Genomic DNA, 21,565 nt, shown 5'->3' with positions numbered 1-21,565 from the left:
TTGATGATTCACACCAGCAAAGTTCCTGCAGGTCATAATTTCACAATTTCAAAGAATCCAGCCAATTTTACATAAATAAACGTAGCTTTGCATTTTATTTTAATCCAGCATTTGTTTCATGACTGTGATATCTAGATTTGATTGGAGATTTCACCTTCAATTGGAACTGACAGTACTGAGGTACAAGTTTGAGTATTGCCTGAAAGACAAGGAAACCTTGGTAGTAATGTGCATTTTATGAATACAATAGATAATTCCTGTCTTGGCTATGCAAAGTAGGCACCAACTTGTGTTTTCCAAACAGTTATAGTTTTGCTACAATTTTCTATGAATTGTGGAGATTATATTTTCCACAGTGAAGTTTTTACAGGCTGTAAGTTGACATAAAATCATGGTCTTGTGATTTTCCACAAATCAAACTATTTATCAATGACAAGAATAATTGCAAGTTGCAGCAACCAGTAGTTCTACACCAATATTGTTTAGAGAGAATGATTGTTATTATCCCAATAGTCCATGTGGCATTGTATCCAGTAGTATAAATCTATTTTATTGACAAAATGCTTAAATGTGTTGTATTTCCACATGTCCTTCTTTTACTTTGGGAGAGTTACTGTGCATCTCTAACTTTCATTCATATGCCACAATTGCCCAAAGAATACTGAACTGTACATAAGTGACACTCGGTCGAGTGTTTGGATGTATTGCCTGAACAGTCTGTGTAAGTGTGGTTCCTAAATGGCACATTGCCTACTTCCCCACAAAGCCTGCAGCTTGGAAGTAGCTACAGGTAGTCTGAGACAGTATCCTAAAACTCTTCCTTAGGCCCTCAGGCATCCTAGCCTGGCCAAACCTTCATATCCTACAACTCCAACCACCCACATCTTGACCTCAATCAACCTTTGCCAGAGGCATCCAAACTTCCACACGCTACACTTGTGCCCACTATGACCTGCATTACATCCTCTGTTCACTCTGGGGAAAGTGACAATGCTGTAATTTTGCCACATTGGGCCATCACATGAAACTTCGCTTACCAAGCTTTACTCATCTAACACACTTTTCTTGACACTCAAGAACTTCTGGTACAACAACTTTATATCTTCTCAATACAAACAAACTTGGACAATATTTAGAAAATCTTCCATTCTCCAGTAGAGCCTGAAAATGTATCCAGTGCCTGTTACCACTGATCGAGTCGTATTCAATTATATATACCCTTCATATTAAACATACAGAACGTGAAGGACCAAGTCAATATGCTGAAATATTACTGAACCAATGTCCTTCAGATAATTGTGGCATACGAATGAAGGAAAGAGATGAATAATAACTAGCCGACTGAAAGGAGGACACGTTGGAATACTACGTATTTAAGAATCCCACAAAATAAATGTATATTGATCAATGTAATGCCATATAGTCTGTTACAATAATAATAACAATATCTCTAAATAGGATTCTAAGATTAGCAGTAATTTACATATTAGGTCATTTCATGCACCCTCCTAATATGGATGAGGTACCCAGAGAAAGTGTACAGATTATGTTAATAATGAAGTATTTGCCATTTCAAAGACAAACACACTCCATTTCTGGTTAGTCTCCCGAGTTCCCTCTGATTCATTAAGCTGCATATTCCTGCCTTTTGCCGTTTTATTCATTTAGAGTTTAATAGAATTTTAGCACGTGCAGAGTAACTTTCTATATAATACATGCAGTAATGCCTATTAACATTTGATGTCTAATTTACATTCAATTTTCAAATGTTTTGCTCAAGCAGACTGAAATTTTTAATGAAATCACATTTTAAATTGTGCAAAACAAATCTAAATTGAAACGAAGATATCCTTTCACTCACTGTTTTTTAATTCCTGTATGTAGGCTTGCATATATTCTATCCCAAATAATTCACGGTCTTCCTCTTCCTCTGGGCTTGCACACTCGGATAGTGTAACTTTTAGCTGAAGTGGATTGTCCCTCAGATTCACAAACCTTTCAAATACATTGATATCAGTGCGGTGATAAAGACATTTTTAATTTGCTCAGCATGATCTTTTAAATATGAATGAGATTAATACTCCAAAAGAGGCACATCTAAGATTTGAGAACATGAACATCTACTTCAAATGGCATTCCAGTTTTCTTAGATGACTCCTAATTTTCCCTTATCAAGGATGATGGGAGTTTGTCAAAACTGAAACCTCACTCGTAGGTGGGAATACTGCAACTAAAATGATTACTTGGGGTCAAGTATTCTTGAAAGCATTATTTGGAGATCATCTTTCAGCTGAGCCATTCGAAGTGGGTAACCAATACCTTAGTTTCCAAAGGAAATGGGACTGCCAGCACTAGTGTATGGAATAAAACTACAAAATCTATATCTCCAAATGGAAAAGCCTCCACTTGTTGAACAATCCATGATATTAAACTCAAAAGGAAAGAGCGTACAAGTGCAGGAAAATGGTCATGCTGCTAAGAAGAGTGGTGCAAAAAAGTTAAAATGCGAAAGGGAATTGGGAAAGTTTGCAAGGGACATTTTAACTCAATAATATTTAACAATGCAGGTTAATAATAACAAATAAATAGCCCATTAATGGCACTTGCAGGTGAGACTTGGATAATAAAGAAAACCCCAATATCATAATGCACAGAGTCTTTTACCCAGACCAGGAATCAAGAACATGAGGGCATAGATTTAAAGGTGAGGGGGAAATTTAGTAGGAACCTGAAGGGTGACCTTTTGCCACACAGAGGGAGGTGAGTATATGGAACGAACTGCCCAAGGAGAGAGTTGAGGCAGGTACTATATCAACATTTAAAAAAACATTTGGACAGGTACTTAGATAGGAGAGGTTTAGAAGGATGTGGGCCAAACGCAGGCAGGTGGGACTAGTATAGATGTGGCATCTTGGTTGGCATAGGCAAGTTGAGCCAAAGGACCTGTCTCTGTGCTGTATGACTATGATTACTGTTTTCAACAATGCAGGAAAAGGAAAAATGCTATTCATACAAGGTAATGTAAGAAGAGGAAATCACCAACTTGAATCTTTTGAAATTTGTTAGGAAAAAATACATTTTACAAATATGCGTGATCATTTGAAGTTCCCGTAATTCAAATGTTATGAATGTACGTGTGATGAACCTACGGGTTTGATCTCCTGCTTCTGTTCTCAGTCAGTCAGTATCCCCCCCCCCTGTTAAACTGAATATGCAAACAGGAGTCACTGAAAGCATATGGAGCAAATAGTTTCCAGTACTTTACCTCAAATTGATCATTTCTTCCATACAAACTGGGATTTTCTGCAGCTTGTTGCTTGTTAGAACCAGAGTGCTGAGATTTTTCAATTTACTGATGGTCTCTGGCAAGTGGGTGATTCCATTCCTCTGTAGCCAAATAGTGTGCAGTTTCTCCATTCTTTCAGTGGAGAAATATAACAGCTTTTTAGTAAATACATAACGTAGATTTCAACCTGTAGAAATTTTGTCCACACAGCTTTGTATGTAGATTATTTGTAAATGTTTACCTGGCACGCACTCACATACTGTAATTTATTCATGTAATTATTATACAGTGTATTTAGGCTCTGCTGTTGATTTGTACAGTTAGTACAAATGTCAGAGGTTTTGATACATCAACTTAAAACATCAAACCAGTTTCACTTGCTAGCAATATTGCTTGACCTGCTGAGTATTTCCAGCATTTTTAGATTTCTTTTTCAGATATTCAACCTTTGCAGCTTTTATTTGGCCTATATTACAGTTTAATTTGCTATTCTATATTGAATTCAGCTCTACAGCTTATTATGTCCTTGGTATTCACAAAAAAAAAAACTAAAATTGCTAACAGTGAAAATTCTGATAAGTTCCCAAAAAAAAGAAATTGGAATTGTTTTTTTACTGATTCCTGTGCCTTATTTGTAAATCTTATGGCTCCGTTAAGATATTTCAACTGGAGACAAGTGAAGTGGCACCGTGGATCTACCAGTCCCCTGTCTTTATTAAGGTTGTTTAACAACCACAAAGCTGGATAGAAGAAGAAAGATAAAATAAGTTTGGTTCTGCAAAACTTTGGTTTTGCTTTGGTTAATCATATCCAGAGGAGGAAATTTGTTTTAGGAGGTGGGTTTAGCTGGCACAATAGTGTATGTACTGAGCATGTAAAAGATAAAATAAAAATAGAAAAGATTTGTTCACCACATTAGTAGAAATAACGGAATGATCTGCAAAGTAAACTGCAATAATTGTTATTGAATGTAATTGTGAAATCAGAATTCTAGGTCATTTCAATGTTAAATCTTTGTAAGAGCACAAATTGAGAAACTGGCTTATTCAAGATTCTGCTGGTTACCTAGCCATGTCATCCGGAAGCTCTTGAAGTTTGTTGCTGCCCATATCTAGCCATTCCAGGGCAGGCATGTTCGTAACTGCCAATGGGATGCAAGTGAACCGGTTCATGGACAAGTCGAGGTGGTAAAGCCTTTGCAATTGGGACAGCTAAGCAAGTGAAAGACATTCACACAAAAAAAAATCAATCTCACACATTCGTACTCAATAATTGCTAAAAATATTTCTTACCTAACATTAACAAAACATTACCTGTGTATTATTATCTGTATCTAAGTTTCCAAGTGAGCCATTGCTGATGGAACTAAAATAAAATGGAGGCTGGAATGGGTGCCAATGGTAATATTCACGTTAAAGACACCGTGGATGGATTGGATCATTGAAAAAGCTACTTATCTTAACTACTAAACCAGGTTCGCTTCTTAATAAACAGACACCACACAAACGGTTTGGTAGACCAGTTCAAAACTTTACTTAACATCGGCCGATGGAAGGGAGCGAGGATTCCAGCTAAGTGACCAATGTAGACACTCAACTGTCCCCAGTCCTCTTCCCTGAACAACAGAATTACATTGCTTTAAATAGGTTTTTTGTCCCCTTATCACATTCCACAGACATTAGTCATGGTCAGAAGTACTGGAAAAGGTTTCCACAGAATGCATCACATCAAACCTTTTTTTTACATGGTACAAGATATACTAAAAACATCGTATATCTTCTTTGTCACTTGGTCCCTCATAAACATAGACCATCTGTTTACAAAGATGTGACCACCTATGTCTCTCTTCCTCTATCACCTCCTCCCCCATAAACATTGGTCATTTGATCTCTACTTCAAAGATATCTTCTCTAGCTGCTTCTCTTTCTGCCTGTCACTTGGGAGACAATGTTATAGGATTTATTATCTCCCACACCCACAACCTAAGGCAAGCCTAACTTGACACTAAATATAAGCTGTAAGCTAGCCCAGAAACCAATTTAATATTTTTAACTAAAATTCGGCTTCATCATCATGACCAAACTGTTTTTGGGCTCATTCCTTGCGCTACATTTAACGCAACTTCCATAATGTGAATTGAGCCCACGATCCAAGCAATAATGTGACCACATCATGCTAAGGTGTGCACATTTTCAAAGTTTGTGCACAAATTTTATCTTTTTAAACCAATATCTTAAGCTGTCAAATAGTTTATATAGAACTTCTCAAACTAAAACAAGAGCTGATGTGGAAAAGGTCACATCTGAAGAATCAAGTCTGAAAACGGGTCTTGATCCGAAACGTCACCCATTCCTTCTCTCCACAGATGCTCCCATTGAGTTACTCTCGCATTTTGTGCCTACCTTCATGGAAAAAAATCATTCCGCAGACTACATTTACAGAATGTATAGACAAATATACAAAAGAGTGCAGAGGAAACAGATGCGTGTTCCTTACATACTGTAAAATGTAACACTTTGATCAAAAATGACATTGAAATGCATTCAATCTCTGAAAGTCTACTCATCCTCAAGTTCACTCCAATCATGTCATAATAGTGCCAGCCAAACCCTATCCTTGACATTCAACTATCTAGAAGTCATCATTGACCAGAATACTCCAAACACACAAAGGCTTTCCACTATCCAACAATGTGACAGAATACTCCCTCACTTGTCTCGATGTGTGCACCTCTAACAACTTAGATTGGTGCAGCAGTAGAGTTGCTGCCTTACAGCACCAGACACCCGGATTTGATCCCGACTACGGATACTGTCTACGGAGTTTGTATGTTCTCCCTGTGACTGTGTGGGTTTTCTCCGAGTGCTCTGGTTCCCTTCCACATTCCAAAGGGTTTGTAGGCTAATTGGCTTCTGGAAATTGTCCATAGTTGTAGAATAGAACTAGTGTACAGGGAATCATTAGTTGGTGGGCCGAAGGGTCTGTTTCCACACTATCTCTAAAACTAAAACTCACGCACTCCATAAATAGTTATTCCCACTATCTCTGTTGCAGTTGCCGCAGTGTTTTTCCTCCTATAATATAGTAATTACTTCCCTAAGATACTCCCAACTGCATGGTCCCATCCTTAGATCAAGGACCGCAGTCAATGGGAATGTTGCCATCTTCAAGTTCCCTTTAATGTTGTGAACCAGCCTGACTTAGAAATATAGCTCTTAGGGCTAACGGAATCAATGGATATGGGGACAAAGCAGGAACAGGGTACTGATTTTGGATGATCAGCCATGATCATATTGAATGGTGGTGCTGGTTCAAGGGGCTGAATGGCCTACTCCTGCGCCTATTTTCTATATTTCTATATTACTGCCACTGAATCTAAATCCTGGAAGATCTCACCCAACAACAGGACTGCAACAGCTTAATACAGAAGATCACCAGGTCCTTCTCAAGAGCAACAAGAAATAGTGAATACCTATAGTATATATGTTAAAAAATATATATTTTTAAAAAGAGCAAAAACGAGATTATAGAAATTCTGAACTAAAAAACAAATAAGTTTGTGTTAACATTTCCAATCAACACCATCCTACCTTTCATTATTTGGCATCCGCTGTATAGTTCCAGTACTTTTTATTTATTTTTTTTAATATAAATTTAGAACTATCTTTTAGTATGTTAATGCATTTATATCAGACCAAACAGCAGCAAAACCCATTTGTGCCGCCTCTCCAGAAGGGAGTCACGATCATGCATCCGATACAACTTGCTTCTTAGTCATAGTCATGATCATAGTCTACAGCGTGGGAACAGGTCATTCAGCCCAACTCATCCATGAAGACCAAGATACTCCATCTAAGTTAGTCCAATGTGTCCACGTTTGGCTCATATCCGTCTAATCCCTTCCTACTCATGTATCTCTCGAAGTGGCTTTTAAATGCTGTTGTAGTACCTGTGTAATTACCTCCTCTGGCATCTTGTTCCATATACCCAACACCCTCCAAGTGAAAAAGATGCCCCTCAGGTTCCTATTAAATCTTTCTCCTCTCACCTTAAACCCATGTCCTCTGCGTCTTGATTCTCCTCCTCTGGGTAAAAGACTTGTGTATTCCAACATCAATTTCCCTCCAGCCTAATCACCAGTGTCCGCTGTTGAACACCTATATATCGGTGAGACCAAATGCAGACTCAGTGATCGTTTTGTTGAGCACCTTCACTCAGTCCGCCTTAGCCTGAGCGATCTCCCGGTTGCCAAACACTTCAACTCTCCTTCCCACACTGACCTCTCTGTCCTGGGCCTCCTCCATTGTCAGAGTGAGGCCAAACACAAATTGGAGGAACAGCACCCTATACTTCGCTTGGGCAGTTTACAATCCAGCCAGTCGGCACGGACTTGATGGGCTGAAGGGCCTGGTTCTGTGCTGTATCTCTCAGCTAAACATAAACTATATTGGCACTATATTACCCCAATATATTATATACCCTAATATGTGATATACAAGATTATTTTCCCAATACAAGGGAATGAATAAATCAACAAGCACTTGCCTGTTCAGGTAGATCGCAGAGATCTCTGTTTACAGCTAAATCCAGTTTCTCCAGGTTTTTGCAGCCAGCAAGCTCATGCGGAATTTGCTGCAGTCTGTTGTAGCTGACATAGAGCTCCTGCAGTTTGGTCAGTTGTCCTGCAAGGGAAGAGAGCAATGGTCTGCCACCATTATTCTTCATCATTACATTGCCAGTCAGAAGAAATCGCTGAAGGCATTTGCTCAGATGCGACAAAAGGACATTTAAGTCCTTAGCTAAACTTTGAATGGCATGCAAATTGAACATCTCCTCTTGAACATCAAAAAAACAAAGGAGCTGATCATGGACTTTAGGAGGGCACATCATCCGAGGACGTACACTCCATCAGGATAAATGGGGATCCTGTGGATAGGGTGAACTGTTTTAAATATCTGGGAGTCTGGTGACATGGGCATCACACGCCTCAGCACTCGTGAGTAAGGCAAGGCAGCGCCTTTACCACCTCAGGCAATTTATGAAATTCAGAGTGTCTCCGAGGATCCTCCAGTGCTTCTACGCAGCGGCGGTGGAAAGCATCTTGTCCGGGAACATTACCATCTGGTTTGGGAATTGCTCTGCCAAGGACAAGAAGGCTCTGCAGAGTGTAGTGAGTTCGGCCCGAACGCACTATGGGAACATCACTTGCCCCCCTGCAGGAACTATACATCAGGAGGTGCAACTCCAGAGCCAACAATATCATGAGAGACCCCTTCCACCCCTGCAACGGACTGTTCCAGCTGCTACGGTAATAATAATAATAATAACTTTATTTATAAAGCACTTTAAACAACTGCAGTTGCCACAAAGTGCTGTACATGAGAACTCATGGACAAGAAGTTATTACAAACCATTAAAAACCGTAAAACAAAGGACTATAAAACAGTAAAAATTAAAAGACATTAAAAGCACTAAAAACAGGAGCAATGTCTCAGCCAGTGTCGAAAGCCAGAGAATAAAAATGAGTTTTTAGGGTGGATTTGAAGATGGACAGTGAGGGGGCCTGTCTGATGTGCAACGGCAAAGTGTTCCAGAGTGCCGGAGCAGCAACAGAAAAGGCTCTATCCCCTCTGAGCTTCCGCTTAGACCTTGGTACCTCAAGGAGCAGCTGATCAGCTGACCTGAGGCACCGAGCAGGAGCAAACGCCTCCGTTGCCATACGGTGAGAACGGAGAGGTTGAGAAGGAGTTTCTTCCCAGAGGCCATTCAGACTGTAAATGCCTATCTCACCAGGGACTAACTCTACTGAACATTTTTCCTTCCATTATTTATTATGTAAAAGAATACGTGTGTTATGATTGTGTTTATAGTTTGTTTGGTTGTTTGTCTTTTGCACAAAAGTCCGCGAGCATTGCCACTTTCATTTCACTGCACATCTCGTATGTGTATGTGACAAATAAACATGACTTGACTTGAAATTATTGCAAGGTTTCATACACAAAACATCGTGACATATCCTTTGATTTAAAACAGCATGTAACCTAAAAACATTGTAAATTGACAAGACTTACATTTTTATAATACCTTTAACAACATCAAGACAGTACAAAGGATTTAACAAACAATTAACATCAATGGCACATTAATTCAGCAACTGATCCTCAGTTAAATATGTCAGCTAAATAAAATTATTTCTACATTAAGAAATATTCAAATATTTTAAGCAAATGATGACAGTAAAGGTTTTGACTTGTAATGTGATTACGACAAGTGGTTTCCCATGCGGATCTGTGCTGGGACTGCTGTTGTTTGATATATACACAAATGTGGATAGTAGGTTGGTGATAACTTTACAGTCGACACAAAAATCGGTGGTGCTGCAGACAGTGATGAAGGCTGTTAAAGGATACAGCGGGATCAGTTACAGATATGGGCAGGGAAATAGCAGCTGAGTTTAATCCAGGCAAGTGAGTGGTGTTGCACTCCAGGAGATGAAATGTAGGGGGCAGGTGTATAGTTAATGGCAGGACCCTGAACAACAATGATATACAGAGGGATCTTGGGGTCCAAGACCACAGCTACCTGGAAGCAGCAACACAAGTAAAAAAAGTGGTAAAGAAGGCATATGCTTGCCTTTATTAATCAGGGCATTGAGTGTCAACCAAGATCATGTGTCCAAAGCAGTTCTACTCACAAGCCTTTTACATGAACATGAGACTTGGAAGCTTTACAGAACACATAGAATATTTCCACACAAGAATGCTGCGGTCACTCATATGCAGCACGTGGTGGAACAGGGTGAGAAGCTTGAAGTTCTGGGCAAGGCTGTCCTGGTCAACATCGCGGCCATGATCCAGATGGTGCAGTTTTTTCCTGCCTCTCCCCGTTTCCAGCTTTCTTCTCTCCCGCTACAATCAGTCTGAAGGAGAGTCTCAACCCAAACCAGCATCGTTGTTAGCACCATGTAATTGTATGTACAGCTCCCATATGCCATGCCAGTTTCTTTACAGAGTTCTTGCACAGGTTGTCTGTAACCAGGGACATCCAAGAACATAATACAAGGATGATATCAAACACAGCAGCGACAGAGCTGAGGTTATGTGTCGAGGACAGAGCAAACTAGTGTTCGTCGACTAACAGATCATCAGTTTAAGGCAGCCAACGGGACCAAATCAACATAGACAGAGAATGCAGAAAAGCTTCAGCATCTGCCAGAACATATTTCCCGTAAAACCCACAGAACACAAATGTGCGCCTCTAGGGAAGGTCCTGCCAGCCATACTTGGGCTCACCAATGAAGACTGTGCAAATGACATCAACAAGAATTCACTTACTACATATACTACAGAAAAAGGAAAAATAATTCCAGATTGCCTTTGTAATGTAATGTTAGGCTACAGATCAAAATAGTTTTAGGAATGACTTTAAATCACTTTCAGCCAGTGAACAATTAGCTATTTTAATAGTCAGGGGCATCGGATTTGGGAGAACACAACTAGCTGTAGGGTAAATCCCATTTCAAAAAGAATAATGGTGGACGTTGAAATACACACACACACACCCACACACACACACACACACACACACACACCCACACACACACACACATACATACCCACACTCACACACACACACAAACACATACACACACACACACACACACACTCCCAAAAACCACCCACACACACACACCCCACATACCACACCCAGCCTTTAAGAGGCCTTTAGACAGGCACATGGATATGCAGGGAATGGAGGGATATGCTTCACCTGCAAGGCAGAGGAGATGAGTTGAACTTGTCATTACGTTTGGTGCGGGCATTGTAGATTCCCGTGCTCTACTATTCTACCTAGTAACTAAATGTTCTAAATGGCAAGAGGATTCAGAAATTGCAGATGCAAAGGGACTTGGGAACAGTGGTGCAAGATTCCCGAAGGGTTAATTAACAAGTTGAATTGGTAATAAGGAAGGCAAATGCAATGTTAGCATTTACAGTATTTTGAGAGAACTAGAATATAAAAACAGAGATGTAATGCTGAGGCTTTATAAAACACTGGTAAGACTCTATTTGGGCCCAATATCTAAGGAACAAAGTGCTGGTGTTGGAGAGTGTCCAGAGGAGATTTACGAGAATAATTGGGTTAAGGTATGATGAGCTTTTGATGGGACTGGGCCTGTAGTCACTGGTGTTTAGAAGGATGAGGCGGGACCTCTGAAACTTAGTGAAAGGCCTGGATAGAGTGGATGCAGAGAGGATGCTTCCACCAGTCGGATGATCTCGGACCAGAAGACAGAGCCTCAGAATAAAAGGATGTACCTTTAGAAAGGAAATGAGGAGGAATTTCTTTAGTCAGAGGATGGTGAATATGTGGAATTCATTGTCACAGACATTTGTGGAGGCCAAGTCATTGGGTTTTTTTAAGTCAGAGATTGGGAGATTCTTGTTAGTAAGGTTGTCAAAGGTTATGGGGAGAAGACAGGAGAATGGGGTTGAGAGGGAAAGATAGATCAGCCATGATTGAATGATGGAGTAGACTTGATGGGCTGAGTGACCTAATTCTGCTCCTATGACTTATGATGTATACATGGACAAGCCTTTTGGAGCAACGGCCAGAGTTCTATTAGCTGTAAAATAGTTATGGATAAGGATAGAGTTGGCCCACAAGTTACAATTCTGAATTGTGCAAGGCCATTGTTGTTGGTATTAGACAGGTACGCGCTAAAGTTATTTGGAGTAGGTTGTTTGTAGGCAAAAGGAACCCAGAAAATGCGATACTTTTAAAAGTATGTTGCCAAAAGTTCAAGGCATGCATGTTCCTGTTCGGGTGAAGGGCAAGACAGGTGGGATTAAAGAAGCCTGGATGATGAGAGAAATTCAGGCTCTGGTCAGGAAAAAAGGAGACGTGGGGCAAGTATAGGCAGCTGGGTTCAAGTCATTTAGGGAGGAGTTTAGGGACTGCAGGAAATGAGGAAGGCAAAAGGGGACAGGAGATAGCTGTAGCAAACAATATTGAGGAGACTACAAAGAGATTTTATAAGTGCATTAAAGGAAGAGTAAGTAGAGAAAGAATGGGGCCCTTCAGAAAGTGAAGTGGTCATCTCTGTTGTTTTATTCTTGACACAGGCACAGACGCAGACACAGACACAGACACAGACACAGACGGTGTTGAGTGCCTGGAACGTACTGCCAAAGGTGGTGGTTGAAGCAGATACATTTTGGGGAAGCACATGGTTGTGCAAGGAATGGTGGGATGTGTATAATATATAGGTAGATAACTGATGCCCTTGGCATCATGTGGGCTTAAGGTCCTGTTCTTGTGCTAAGAATCTAAGATGAAATGTGAAATAATCTAGACAAGACAACTCCATATACTACTGCATAAGGAGGCTGGATCTTAATCACAACAACGGACCAAAGAACATACAAAATAAATGCAAACCTATTTCCTTTGGGATCTCTCTGACTGAATTTCGGGATAGATCCAACACAAGCAGATTATCAAATACTCCGACAAATCGAGGAATGCTTTCCAGGCCAGTTCTGTGGATCTGCCATTCTTGTAAATATGACATTTGTCGTAATGCATTTGGTAGTGACTGAGAAATAAAGCAAGACATTAGCATTCAGCAGAGAAATATTTTTGAATTCATGGAGGTGTGTGGATAGTTGAATCACAAGTGTGAATCACATGTCACCGGGATGCACCTACACGATTTCACACACTGACTCTCCATTCAAATGGAAGAGAAAAACATCAGATTAAAATCCATAATGGACTACAAATAATCCTTGCTATAATGGACCATAGAGGGGGGGAATAGTATCCACTATTGCCTATTCTTCTTCTCTTTCGTGTGGAGTGCACAGCCTAAAGTTGTTGGACAACTTGTTCTATTTCATCTTCCGCTTGTGCACGTCGAGTTGATTGCATTAGTCGAAACAGGGCGGACCACGTGAAGGTTGCAATCTTCCACCCCCCTATTGTTCATTATAACCAATAATGGATTACAGAGTAATGGAGTCTCATTGCACAAGTAGTAGAAACAAAGACTGCAGATGCTGGTTAATACACAAATGGACACCAGGTTGTGGAGTAACTCAGCGGGTCAGGCAGCATCGGTGGAGAACGTAGATAAGTGATGTTTTGGATTAGGACCCTTCTTCACACTATTCTTGCGGAGCAGGGCCTGGAATCCAGGCGAGTTTACGGTGAGGATCAGTGGAGTTATTTGGGAACGGCCGGAAGGCTGGTAAGTGTCGGCAGTGGTGGTCAAAGATCCTATAGCGGAGCAAGATAGATCACTCCTGCTAAATGCAATGGGCTGACGTCTAGTACGCAACGGAGTGGAACTTTTTGTTGGCCTTTTTTTCATCCATTTCAGTAACCCAACCCGACCCGACCCGACCCGACCCGACCCGACCCGCAGTGTAATCAACGTTGCGGGGGAACAGTTTGTGTTAATAAATTATAATTCTGAAAATTAGGAGAAGGTTTTTACCAAATAACTTTTATTTTTATGAGGATGTTTCCGTAACCGGCTTCCGTCTCCGCACTAGTATCTTTGCTCCGCTACAGGATCTTTGGTGCGGAGACGGAAGCCGGTTACGGAACTGGGGCCATAAATCACCCATGAATCTGCCCATGACCGTACTACGTCTTTTTCGTCGAGTGATCTATCTTGCTCGCTATAGGAGCTTTGGTGGTATGGTCTGCTCTGATAAGAAATGCCATAAAGGATGGTGTCAGGCACAGCAGCCTTGGACCATGTCGTGAACAATGCCAGGTGATCGAGAGCAGGAATACCCTGCGGCATGCTCTGCTGTGTGTTTGTGGGTATTCGGGGATGAGTATGTGCCTTGTTCAGTAGTGTAATAAATGACTTAGTGAATCAAACTGGTGTCTGAATCTGGTGATTTATGGAACACAACACACGGCTGCGGGTCTCGTCCTCGTGCCCGGTGCGATGCAGGGGTGGATCTCGACCTGAAACATCACCAATCTGTGCTCCTGAGATGCTGCCTGACCTGCTGCGTTACTCGACAAGGTTCCAGGTGGGAGACTGGCTCAAAAGGCTTGGTCTAAAGTTTCAGGGCAGGTTGGCAAACTGTCCTGAATGGTTAAGTTACGTGCAAGCGTGTCGGCATCTTGCGTGCATGCGTGTCAGTTCATGCGTGCCAGCATCACTGCCGGCCGGAAACATCACGGGTGCACACGTACACAGTAGATTGGGAACACCAGCAAATCAGAGGATGGTGGTGTGGGACTTTTACAAGACTTGTCCGGGACTCAGTGTGAAAGGCTGCTGCCATTTTGTGTGTTACATTGATATATCAAGCTCAAAGTTAATTAGTAAATTACTGTTAAATTACTTACTCCATTGTGGTTATTGTTCTGGGCAATACATAACAGTTGGCAAACTGGATCCAAAACTGGAGATAAAGGGTTAAGGGCCTGTCCCATTGCAGTGACCTTATTCACGAGTTTAGAAGATTTTGCCCTCGACTCCTACTCGCAACATGGTCGACACGAGGTCCTAGGAGGTCTTTGTAACTCTCCTTCATGCTCGGGAGTGGCCTCCGTGTACTCGAGGCCTCAGCTCGGTCGCGGCGTTTTTTTCAGCAAGCTGAAAAATGCCCGCGAGTAAAAAAGGTCGCCATGGAAAATATCAATATTTCTTTACTCGTAGGTTTAGTCGAGGTAGGTCGTAGTAGGTCGTAATGCTATCGTAGATAATCAAAGGTAGTCGAAGGTAAATCTCGTTGAGAAAAAAAAGGTAAGTAGACCGACCGGTAACGTTAAATGCCCGCTAAACTTTATTAAAAGTTGTCTGGCTTCTTAAAAGTGTCTCCACTACTTCTCTCCCCCTTCTCTCCCTCCACACCCCATGCTCTCTAAAGGACTTACCGTAACTGTGCCAGCTGTCTTTTACCTTCCTGTTCATCGCGGGTGTGAATTTCAGACAGCACTCCCCCGCTTTCCCTGGTCCCCGCCTTTGCGATGTGTTTTATGTGTGTGTGTGTGTGTGTGTGTGTGTGTGTGTGTGTGTGTGTGTGTGTGTGTGTGTGTGTGTGTGTGTGTGTGTGTGTGTGTGTGTGTGTGTGTGTGTGTGTGTGTGTGTTTATGTGTGTGTGTGTGTGTGTGTGTGTGTGTGTGTGTGTGTGTGTGTGTGTGTGTGTGTGTGTGTGTGTGTGTGTGTGTGTGTGTGTGTGTGTGTGTGTGTACAGATGGTCGATCCGTCTCGCGGTTTCATCGCTGACGGTCGATCCAGCTGGAGGTATTTCAGGCGAGTGCCCTCGAGCTTGAAGTTGGAAGACAGTCGCTGAAAAGTCGCGTTAGTGGGACAGGCCCTTTATGGTGGAGGATTGTCTACAAGGTTGGATGCCTGGGACTAGTGATTAAAGTTAGAACAACACAGTACAGGAGCAGGCCCTTGAGCCCACAATGCCAGTACCAAACATGATGTTAAGACCAACTCTTATCTCCCTACACATAACCCCAATATCCCCGGCACCACCTCCTCTGCCCCCTTTTAAAACCTCCACCTGCTTCCTGTGATGAGGTGACCTAAACTGCACACGATACTCCGTATGCAGCCGAACCAAAGTCCTATCAAGATGCATCATGACCCTGACTCTTACACTCAATGCCCCGACCTATGAAGGTAAGCATGCTATAAGCCTTCTTTGACACACTGTCTGGCATAGTGGCCCAGTGGTAGAGTTGCTGCCTTACAGCGCCAAAGACTCGAGTTCGATCCTGACTACGGCTGCTGTCTGTACGGAGTTTGTACATTCTCCCTGTGACCACGTTGGTTTTCTCCAGGATCTCCAGTTTCCTACCACATGCCAAAGACATGCAAGTTTATAGGTTAATTGGCTTCTGTACATTGGCCCCAGTGTGTAGGTTAGAACTAGTGTACGGGTGATTGCTGGCTGGTACATAATCGGTGGGCCGAATGGCCTGTTCCCACACTGTATCTCTAAACTGAAAGTCAACTAAACTAAACCAGTTTCGGAGAGTTATGGACTTGGACCTCAACATCCCTCTGCACATCCACACTTTAACAGGTCATCCCATTAATTAATAAATTCATGTGCAAGGAGCAGAATTAGGCCATTCGGCCCACCAGGTTTACTCCGCCATTCAATCATGGCTGATCTATCTCTCCCACTCAACCCCATTCTTCTGCCTTTCCCCCATAACCCGACACCCGTAATAATCAATAATCCATTGATTATTGAAAAATGTCCATTGATTTGGCCTCCACAGCCTTCTGTGGCAAATAATTCCACAGATTCACCACCCTTTGACTGAAGAAATTCCTCCTCATCTTCCTAAAGAAACGTCCTTTGTTTTATAATGTTTATTTGACCACCCCATTGAGTTGTTAGTGGAAATGTATTCAAGCACACTGCGTAGACTGGAGCTATTCGGCCCGTCTAGCATCTGCTGGCGTGCTGTCTCCACCCGCGTCTCTCCCATCCCATCCTCTCGGCACTTACTTTTATTTTGAGCAGAGTCACTGACCTTCCAAGCTTCGTTCTCTATCTTTAGCACAATTCTTCCCTCTGCATTGACCACCTTGTCCTTCAGCCTGGCCAGGTTTATCCGCTCCTGCCACACCACCGTCACCCTGAACACACAGAGAGACCAGAGGATCGGGCTGTAGCGCTGCTGCCGGCACTCGGACACGGAGCGGTCAGCGGCGCCTTCACTCACCCCTTCAGCGCCTTCCTCTCCGACCGCTTCTCCTCCCTCTCTCGCTCCTCTGTCCGCTGTTGGATCCTTCCTTCCCACATCGCCTTCACTGCGCCCACCGTGCCGACACACACAGCCAACGCCTTCATGCTTCACGATGCTCAGTGCAGGGACAGGCTGCAGGCAGCGCAGCGCACAGAGCAATGAGCGGCACAGAGAGTGAGAGACAGAGGGAGCGGCCCGAGCCCCTCCAAGCACCACCAACACCACCACCGGGCGGGACCCGCCGCTTCCCCCCCCCTCTCCCCGTCCCCTCTCCCCCGTCCCTCCTCCGTCCCTCCCCCCCCTCTCCCTCTCTCCCTCTCCCCCCCCTCCCCCCTCTCCCCCCCCTCCCCCCTCCCCTCTCCCCCCCCCTCCTCTCCCTCCCCTCTCTCCCCCTCCCCCTCTCCTCCCTCTCCCCCTCCCCCCCCCCCTCTCACCCCCCCCTTCCCTCTCTCCTCCCTCTCCCCCCCTCTCCCTCTCCCTCCTCCCCCCCCTCTCCCCCTCTCCCCCCCTCTCCCCCCCCTCTCCCTCCCCCCCTCCCCTCTCCTCTCCCTCTCCCCCTCTCCCCCTCTTCTACCACTCCCTCTCCCCTCTCCCCCCCTCCCCTCTACCCTCTCCCCTCTCTCCCCCTCCCCCCCCCTCCACTCCCCCCTTCCCTCTCTCCCCCCTCCTCTCCCCCCTCTCCCCTCCCCTCTCTCTCCTCTCCCTCCTTCTCTCTCTTTTCTCCCCTACCCTCTCCCTCCCTCCCCCTCTCCCTCTCCCCCTCTCCTCTCCTCTCCCCTCTCCCCCTCTCTCTCTCTCCCCTCTCCTCTTTCCCCCTCCCCTCTCCCCCTCTCCCCTCCCCCTCCTTCTCATTCTCTCTCTCCCTCCCTCTCTCCCCCTCTCCTCTCCCCCTCTCTCCCCTCCCCCTCTCCCCTCTCTCCTCCCCCCTCTCCCCTCTCTCCCTCCCCCTCTCCCCTCCTCCCCCCCCCCCCCTCTCTCTCCCTCTCCCCTCCCCTCCTCCCCCCCCCCCTCTCCCCCTCTCTCTCTCTCTCTCTCTCTCTCTCTCTCTCTCTCTCTGTGTCTCTCTCTCTATCTCTCTCTCTCTCCCCTCTCCCCCTCTCCCCCTCTCCCCCTCCCCTCTCTCTCCTCTCTGCCCTCCCCCTCTCCCCTCTCCCCTCTCCCCGTCCCCCTCTTCCCTCGTCCCCCCTCCTCACTCCGTCCCTCTCTCCTCACTCCGCCCCTCTCCCCTCTCCACTCCCCCTCTCCCCCCTCTCCCCCCCTCCCCGTCTCCCCTCTCCCCCTCTCCCTTCTCACCTCTCCACTCTCCTCTCCCCTCTCCCCTCTCCCCCTCTCCCCCTCTCCCCCTCTCCCCCTCTCCCACTCTCCCCTCTCCCCCCCTCCCCCCTCTCCCCCTCTCCCCCTCTCCACCAGTTGCTTCACCTCTCCCCTCTCCCATCTACCCTCTCCCCTCCCCTCTGCCCTCTCCCCTCCTCCCCCCCCCTCTCCCCCTCTCTCCCCCTCTCCCCCTCTCCACTCTTCACCTCTCCCCTCTCCCATCTACCCTCTCCCCTCTACCCTCCCCCATCTCCCCCTCTCCCCTCCTCCCTCCCCTCTCCCCTCTCCCCCTCCTCCCCTCCGGCACCCCCATCCAATGCCCCCCCCCCCCCCCCCCCCCCCCGCTCGCTGCCGTTCCCATCCGCGACTAATCGTGCCCCTTGTCTGAACCCTCCAATTGGTGACATGAAACCTACAACCCTACCCGTGTCCCGGCCGGCGGCTGCAGCTCGCAGTGAACCAACCGCTTGCTCCTCATTAGATCGGCTCCATGTAGTAGTGATCCAAAGGCCACATGCAATGCCCGTCTAAATATAACCCATGACTCAAACAAAGACACGGCAACTGGCCGAGCGCCCGGCCACCGAGAATTGATCCGGGGAACCGGCTTTTTACGCACTGGATGCTAATCACAGATCTCGTTTTGCGTCGTCTTCCGCTGTTTAGTATTTATTCAAACACATACTTTAGTGCCACAGGTTGTGTTTAATATTGTCACATTTAATGAGGTACAGTGAAAAGCTTTGCTGTCCAAACTGATCAGATATATCATACACAGAATAGGTAAAATCAATTCAAACTCGTACAATAGAGAGAGTAAAGGAGGAGATACAGATTGCAGCATCCAGTTCTCAGCATTATCGCGCATCAGTTCCATACACAAAGACCAATGTCCGCAATGGGGTAGAGGTGAATCGGATAATGCTCTCGCTCATGGAACAAGCTGTTCCTTAGTCTGGTGGTGCGAGCTTCCAAACCTCTGCATCTTCTGCTAGACGGGAGCAGGGAGAAGAAAGAATGACCGGGGTGGGACAAGTCTTTGACTGTTGGCACATGGAGTCAATGATGGGAAGTCCGATCTATGCGATGGACTGGGGTACATCTAAAACTCTGCTATTTATTTTGGTCTTGGCAGAGCTGTTGGCAAACCAAGCTGTGCTAGGATCCAACAGAATGTTGTCTATGGTGCATCTGTCTGTAGAAGTTTGTAAGAGTAGCTGGAGACCATGGCAAATTTCCCCAGGCTCCTCAGGAAACAAATGACTGAGTCGTCTGCCTTCTTGGTTATCACATCAGTGTGGTTGGTCCACGACAGGTAATATTAACCTCAAGGAAACCTCTTGGCCATGTCCACTTCTGCACCATTGATGCAGATGCTTCCTGAAGCCAATAACTAGCTCCTTCATCTTGCTGACATTGAGGGAGAGGATAGTGTCCTGACACCATATCGCTAGGTTCTCTATCTGCTCCCTGTGCTCGTCATTGTATGTGATTTGGTCCCCACCGTGGTGTTGCCCACAAACTTGTAGATGGAATTAGAGCCGGATTAGGCCGTACAATTGTGAGTATATAGGGAATAAAATAGGGGGACTGAGAACACATTGAGATTAATTGTGGAGGAGGTGTTGTCACCAATCCTCATTGATTGAGGTCTGTGGCTCAGAAAGTCAAGGATCTAGTTGGCAAAGAGGGGAGCTGATTCTTTATGGACCAGGAAATTAGAGATGAGTTTGGTTGGGATTAAAGTGTTGAAAGCAGAGCTATAGTCGATAAATTAGAGTCTAACATAGGAGTCCTTGTTGTCCAGGTATTCAGAGGTGTGTTTAGGACGGGGGAAAGACGTCTACTGTGGATGACGGTAAGCAAACTACTGTGGATCAAGGCTGACTGGGAGGCTGGAGTTAATATGCACCTTCACTAATTTCTTAAACCACTTCCTGATGATGGATTCCAGAACCACTGGGAAATACTCATTGAGGCACGCTACTCTTCTTCGGTACCTGGATGCTAATAGTCTATTTGTAGCAGGTGGGGAACTTTGACTGGAGTAGTAAGAGTATGAAGATGTCAGTGAATACCTCTGCTAACTGATCCACACAGGTCCTGAGGATGTGGTCAGAGACACCAATTGCTTAGATTCACTCTCAGGAAGGCCCATCCTATGTACGCCACAGTAACCATTGGCACAGGTGCATCCGAGACTGGCTGCTGCGAGTAGCAATCCACCACCGACCTTCTGTTCAAAGTGGGCGTAGAACACATTGTGTTTATTGAGATGGGACCTGTTGCTGCCATGATACTGTTCGCCTTCGCTTTGTAGCCCGTTATTGTGTGCAAGCCTTGCCACAAGCTACAGGTATAATTGTATACTCATTGCCTCAAGTCTCCAATCTAGCGCAGAATTCCCTCTTGGCAATCTTAATGGCTCTGCAAAGGACTTAAATAGATTTCTTGTACCACACAGGATCATTTGACGAATGCTGCAGAATAGGACTTCACCCTGGACTGAACCTCACAGATCATCCATGGTTTCCCGTTGGGGAATACACCTAACATCTTCTTTACTAAACAGTCCTCTTAGACTTGCTCATCAAGTCTGTGACAGCAGTGGCATATTCATCTAGGTTAGCTGCAGATTCCTTGAACACGGACCAGTCAACCAACTCAAAGCAGTCGCAAATGGTGTCATCTGTTTCTTCCGAACAATGCTGCTTGACTTTCTGCACCATCTCCTCCCGCTTCAGTTTCTGCTTGTAAACAGGGAGTAGAAGTACACCCAGGTGATCAGATTTACCAAAGGGCGGTGTGAGAATGGAACGCTATGCATTTTTGGTGGTTATGTAGCAGTGGTCAAGGAGTTCATGCTAGTTCTATGGTATCCCACTTCCTCATTCACTCCCTACACACAGGGGGGCAATTTACAGAGGTGGATTAAACTACAAACCCATATGTCTTTGGGATGTGGGAGGAAACCAAAGCACCCAGTGGTCACATGCAAACTCCACATAGACAGCACCCGAGGTCAGGGTTGAACCCAGGCTCTACCAGCTCCGCACCTGTGCCATCTAACCAACAAATATTGTAAATATTGTGTAGCATTAATGAATAAGGTGGAAAATGTTGTCTCTTAATAAATATATATTGTTCAAAATCTTTATATCTTGGAAGTCAATTTTGTAGTTAACCAAACTACAAATTAACCAATTAATCCAATTAAAT

At 44.7% G+C, this 21,565-nt stretch overlaps 1 protein-coding gene across 2 annotated transcripts; it reads right to left on the bottom strand.

Annotated features, from left to right (window-relative positions):
* Positions 1-60: 60 nt before the first annotated feature.
* Positions 61-18,921, bottom strand: lrrc39 (leucine rich repeat containing 39). Of its 2 annotated transcripts, XM_055642375.1 has the most exons (9): positions 18,771-18,920; positions 17,009-17,164; positions 16,817-16,922; positions 12,728-12,884; positions 7,832-7,968; positions 4,352-4,497; positions 3,266-3,418; positions 1,862-1,995; positions 61-199 (listed from the first exon to the last, which is right to left on the bottom strand). In XM_055642375.1, exons 2-9 carry the CDS (start codon positions 17,134-17,136, stop codon positions 132-134), a joined length of 1,029 nt encoding a protein of 342 aa, XP_055498350.1. In that variant the 5' UTR covers positions 17,137-17,164; positions 18,771-18,920; the 3' UTR covers positions 61-131. The 2 variants fall into 2 exon arrangements, with proteins under 2 accessions (XP_055498350.1, XP_055498351.1); XM_055642376.1 differs by lacking the exon at positions 12,728-12,884 and having other exon boundaries at positions 18,771-18,921.
* Positions 18,922-21,565: the final 2,644 nt, after the last annotated feature.

Source organism: Leucoraja erinacea, chromosome 10 (assembly GCF_028641065.1).
Source record: "Leucoraja erinacea ecotype New England chromosome 10, Leri_hhj_1, whole genome shotgun sequence".
In the NCBI taxonomy this organism is placed as follows: Eukaryota; Metazoa; Chordata; class Chondrichthyes; order Rajiformes; family Rajidae; genus Leucoraja; species Leucoraja erinaceus.
Note: the sequence above shows the minus strand (reverse complement) of the source record. Positions and strands in the feature narration are given on the sequence as shown.

Excerpts from the sequence above, each read along its gene's own strand:
- lrrc39 (XM_055642375.1), bottom strand. The coding sequence starts at position 17,136 with ATGAAGGCGTTGGCTGTGTGTGTCGGCACGGTGGGCGCAGTGAAGGCG. Across the intron at positions 16,923-17,008 it reads GAGAGGAAGGCGCTGAAGGG|GGTGACGGTGGTGTGGCAGG; the intron begins GTGAGTGAAGGC and ends CTGTGTGTTCAG. Across the intron at positions 12,885-16,816 it reads TAGAGAACGAAGCTTGGAAG|TCACTACCAAATGCATTACG; the intron begins GTCAGTGACTCT and ends TTTATTTCTCAG.